This window comes from Triticum urartu, chromosome 4A (assembly GCF_056163025.1).
Source record: "Triticum urartu cultivar PI428250 chromosome 4A, HENAU_Tu73, whole genome shotgun sequence".
Lineage (NCBI taxonomy): Eukaryota > Viridiplantae > Streptophyta > Magnoliopsida > Poales > Poaceae > Triticum > Triticum urartu.
In genome coordinates this window covers 434,404,211-434,409,477 of record NC_141876.1, presented here as the reverse complement: position 1 = coordinate 434,409,477, position 5,267 = coordinate 434,404,211, and the positions used below count along the sequence as shown (strand labels likewise).

General features: G+C 49.9%; 1 protein-coding gene across 1 annotated transcript; it reads left to right on the top strand.

Annotated features, from left to right (window-relative positions):
• The first annotated feature begins 452 nt into the window (after positions 1–452).
• LOC147976080 (uncharacterized) lies at positions 453–1,748 on the top strand. Its single transcript, XM_087520718.1, has 4 exons — positions 453–944; positions 1,031–1,398; positions 1,474–1,556; positions 1,636–1,748. The coding sequence occupies exons 1-4, from the start codon at positions 459–461 to the stop codon at positions 1,746–1,748; spliced, it is 1,050 nt and encodes a 349-aa protein (XP_087376844.1). The 5' UTR covers positions 453–458.
• The last annotated feature ends 3,519 nt before the right edge of the window (positions 1,749–5,267 follow it).

The following is a 5,267-nucleotide window of genomic DNA, read 5'->3' as shown; positions in this document are numbered from 1 at the left end:
CCATGGTTAGGAAACATAACCATCTTTGATTAACGAGCTAGTCAAGTAGAGGCATACTAGTGACACTCTGTTTGTCTATGTATTCACACATGTATTATGTTTCCGGTTAATACAATTCTAGCATGAATAATAAACATTTATCATGATATAAGGAAATAAATAATAACTTTATTATTGCCTCTAGGGCATATTTCCTTCATGTACTGCTTGCCACTCATGTTGACCGCGGCTTCTCGCTTCCTCCACACCCCTTCTTTCGAGGTTTCTTGAATTTCTTTGGGGCCCAACTCCATCATTTTACTCCCAACACCATCACGTATCTTGTTGTCTTCGTATCCATGTGCGAGAATTTCCTGGGGTGTCGATCGCACTGGGGTCTTTTCAAGTACATCTTTACCATCCGCTCCCAAACAGTGAAGAAAGCGAACTCGAGCGATGAGAAAACCCATGTTATCCAGATGTGTGGGGGTCTGGGTATTCAGAAGAGGAAGAGAAGTTCTTTTCCTTCGATGACTCTTCCGGAGTCGGTCAGGGGCTGGCAGTCGACCTGGTTCTACTGCCATGATATCGTGACGCCAGGCCAATCGACTGGACTTCCCCCTTTCTCTTTTGACCGTGTTCAAACTCCATCTTCGTTGAAAGTGACTGTCGCGAAGAAGGCGAAGACAGGCATGCTAGTCGAGAGAGTAGTTCAATTGATCAACCAAGGTGTCACTGGCATGGATCTGCTAGAGGTGTTCCTCAGTCGATGCATCCAACCACTCCAAGCTCGTGACCACTCCATGTGGATGTACTCCGGGGCTGGTGACACTGCTCGGGTTCATCCGGAGGAGGTGGCGGCCAAAACAGTGGCCCAATGGCTGAGGGGTATCACCGGGAACAAGGACAACCCTTGGGGTGCCAGGAGAGTCGACCCTTTCAGCGACAGCAATCAGCCAGACAAGGTTTGGCCATTACGACTGAGTTTTTGGACGTGTTTTCTGACTGTTTGCTAATCCGACTGACTTGTGTTCGGCTCCTTGTTTTGTAGATTTACACGGAGATGTACTCAATGCCCAATGGCGAACAAGCTCTGGAGCAAGACCAAGAAGGTGAGGACAGTGTGGAGGAGAGCGGCGAGTGGGAGTCACCAGTCGACGATGATGAAGACAAGAGTGATGAGTCAGGCGATGATGAAGTAGCCGACTCACCGCCTCGTTATGAACATCGATCCAAGCAGCACCATGATCTCGCGGGCAAGTGCGGCAAAGTTGTGGCGTCGAGTGCTCCTTCTCAAAAGCGGGCTCGGTCTTCGACTCCAAAATTGGCTAAGAAGGTCACCAAGCAGCCCAAGATCAACCCTTCGAAGGCTTGGAAGACCTTGCCTAGAATCAAGATGGACATTCATGTTGCTTCTGGGTAAATGTTCTTCCCATATTTTCTGGTTCCGACCGATTTTCTTGTTCTGACCGAGTGGATGATGAACCTTTACAGCCCGGCCTCAGCTACGACTGACATGGACATTGACAAGAACCTGGACGATGAGGAAACTGGCGACGCAGCTACCTCAAAAGCCAGTAAGTCTGCCCGATTCCAATTAATTTGGACGATTGGATTGTTGTTAGCTATCTGTACGACTTTCTCTGTTTATTGTAGTTCCGCGGGACGTTGTCGTGCTCCCGGATGATGATGAAGAAGTACCGCTGAGGGGGAGGAAGAGGAAAGGCGAGGAACTGGGCGGGAAAGCGCCTGAGGTCCAGGTTCCTTAGTCGACCGCGACACTTGGGACGGCAGTCGAGCGATCGACAGATCTGGCTCGAACCAACGTCACCTTCGCTGTCCCGCTGTCGATTGATTGCCCATCAGGACCAGCTTCTCAAACTTATGCTGCACCAATTCAACTCCACGCTTCAGATCTGACGGCTGCTTCGATTGCTCTGCCAGCCTCGCTTTTCACTGCGTATCAAACTCCGGATGACCCACCGACTGCTGCCAAGGAAGCTCTTCTTCAGCTGAATCTTGTGATGGGGCAAATGAAAGTGGTGCATGAGGCCAGTCAGGTGGCTTTCAATGCCGGAGCTGCTCTGCAAACCAATGTCCAGGTTAGTCGATTTCTGACTGATCATATTTCTCGTCGGATCACCCACTGGGGTGTGGCTGTTTTGAAATTATGTCACTTTGGGTCAATTCGAGCTGAATCTTTGAACTAATGGGGGCACTCGCGCTGGGCAGACCATGCCGAGTGGAACCAAAACCAGTGGGGGCACGCTAAGTGCACCCACTGGGTGTAGTCCCCGAGACCATAGTTGACTGCGGACAATCGACTGTGGTCTGAGAATCTGAATCCCTCTTTTTTTTGAACCAGTGGGGGCACACTAAGTGCACCCACTGGGTGTAGTCCCCGAGACTGTCGTTGAATGTTTGATTCGGTGGTAGTCTTAGAGTAACTGTTGCAGTGATGTCCTTCATTTCAGTTGACTGACAAGTCTTATGTGTTGGCTGCAAAAATCTTGTGATCTCGGTGCTCAACTCTCTACACTGAACAAGCAACAAATCAACGTCAACCTTGATCTGGAACTGGCCAGAAAGAATCTCAAGACTGCTCGCGATGAACTAGCTGCCATGGGAGGTAACCAATCATCAACTGTTTGTCTTACTGCTGTTGTCACTTTTCCTTTCCGTTTTTCTTTACCGAGTGACTCCACTCGAGTAGATGTATGTAGTGAAAACCTTCAATTCCAAGCCCGTCTGAAGAATGTTATTTCTTTAGAGAAAATGAAGCAAGCTTTGGAGAAGAAGGATCTGGATCTTGCTGCTGCACATAAGGAAGCGCAAGAGAAAATTGCGCTTGCCGACAAGAAGCTTGCTTCGGTCGGCAAGTTAGAAGAAGAGAATTCCAAACTGAAGACTGTTGTTTCTGATGCCAATCGGGAGGTCGAGCGACTGAAGAAGGACAAGGGCAAACTGACTGACAAGGTTGGGAGCCTCAAAGTTAAGAAGGGCGAGCTGGAGTCTTATCTGGGCCAGCTTGCTGCAAAGCTGGTCTTAAACCTTGAAGGTACTGATGATTGACTGACTTATTTCTGTCAACTGTCAAGTCTAATTACTTCGTCGACTCACCATTTACTCGACTGTGCAGAGTTTTGCCAAGACTTTGAAGCGGAAACTGGGCGGGTCGAGACGGGTCTTGATTCCATAAACTGCCCAGTCAAGGATGATGTCGCGATGAATGTGCTGCGGTTGGAATCTCGCATGGACAGCGCAGTTGCTTATCTTGCTCGCCTGAAAGTGGCGATGACTCGGGTTGATGCTGAACTCTGGCCCCAGGCGGAACTGTCTCAAGATCTCGAGTCTCTGATGGCTCGACTGAATCAAATTCCCGACCAAGTGCAAGAATGGAAGAAGTCATCCGCTCGCTGTGGTGCTGATGTCGCGTTGTCCCTGGTCCGAGTGCACTACAAAGACGTTAAAGAAGACAAGCTGGCAGAACTCAAGGTTGCTAACACAAAGAGACACACTTTTCAGTCCTTCATGAACACTTTCCTTGATGCCGCGACTCGTATTGCAGACAGCATAGACCTTGACAGTTTCTGCGACCCAGACAGTCCTTCTCCTGATGCGTGACCGAGAAACATTATGCTCCACCTTTATTTGCCTCGGAATGCCGAGTGATTGTGTAACCGTTAAACTTCTTCGGGCTTGATGCTCGAATACTTTTGATCCTTTGTCTGTAACTTTAGGATTTATCTGAACTTGGTTTGTTTCTGAATATGCTTGTATTTGCCTTCGAGTGGAATTTGCTCTTTACTCTGAATAATCTTTCGACCTGCATCTCGTTGTCCTTGCGGACAGGGATGGAGCGCACATTGTATTTGTGGCGCAGCTCTGAAGGAGAAGGTTGCAGTCGACCTGCACCTTGTCGTCCTTGTGGATGGGGATGGAGCGCACACTGTATTTGTGGCGCAGCTCCGAAGGAGAAGGTTGCAGTCGACCTGCACCTCATCGTCCTTGCGGATAGGGATGGAGCGCATGTTGTATTTGTGGCGCAGCTCCGAAGGAGAAGGTTGCACTCGACCTGCACCTCGTCGTCCTTGTGGATAGGGATGGAGCGCATGTTGTATTTGTGGCGCAGCTCCGAAGGAGAACGTTACAGTCGACCTGCACCTCGTCGTCCTTGCGGATAGGGATGGACTTAGGAGAGTACTGGACTGCAGCTGAGCTCCCGAGTGGGAGGGTTGCTCACCACTCGGTAGGATTTTTTAAACTTAGGCGAGTACTGGACTGCAGCTAAGCCCCCGAGTTGGAGGGTTGCTCACCACTTGGTAGGATTTTTTAAACTTAGGCGAGTACTGGACTGCAGCTAAGCCCCCGAGTGGGAGGGTTGCTCACCACTCGGTAGGATTTTTTAAACTTAGGCGAGTACTGGACTGCAGCTAAGCCCCCGAGTGGGAGGGTTGTTCACCACTCGGTAGGATTTTTTAAACTTAGGCGAGTACTGGACTGCAGCTAAGCCCCCGAGTGGGAGGGTTTCTCACCACTTGGTAGGATTTTTTAAACTTAGGCGAGTACTGGACTAGAGCTAAGCCCCCGAGTGGGAGGGTTGCTCACCACTCGGTAGGATTTTTTAAACTTAGGTGAGTACTGGACTGCAGCTAAGCCCCCGAGTGGGAGGGTTTCTCACCACTCGGTAGGATTTTTTAAACTTAGGCGAGTACTGGACTGCAGCTAAGCCCCCGAGTGGGAGGGTTTCTCACCACTCGGTAGGATTTTTTAAACTTAGGCGAGTACTGGACTGCAGCTAAGCCCCCGAGTGGGAGGGTTGCTCACCACTCGGTAGGATTTTTTAAACTTAGGCGAGTACTGGACTGCAGCTAAGCCCCCGAGTGGGAGGGTTGCTCACCACTCGGTAGGATTTTTTAAACTTAGGCGAGTACTGATCTGCAGCTAAGCCCCCGAGTGGGAGGGTTGCTCACCACTTGGTAGGATTTTTTAAACTTAGGCGAGTACTGGACTGCAGCTAAGCCCCCGAGTGGGAGGGTTGCTCACCACTCGGTAGGATTTTTTAAACTTACGAATACTGGACTGCAGCTAAGCCCCCGAGTGGGAGGGTTGCTCACCACTCGGTAGGATTTTTAAACTTAGGCGAAACGGATTTGCGGCGAAGCCCCGAGTGGGAGGGTTTCTCACCACTTGGTAGGATTTTTCGGACTTAGGCGAAACGGATTCACAGCAAAGTCACCCACTGGGAGATTTCAAACACAAACGAAAGCGACAACAATCATTTAAGA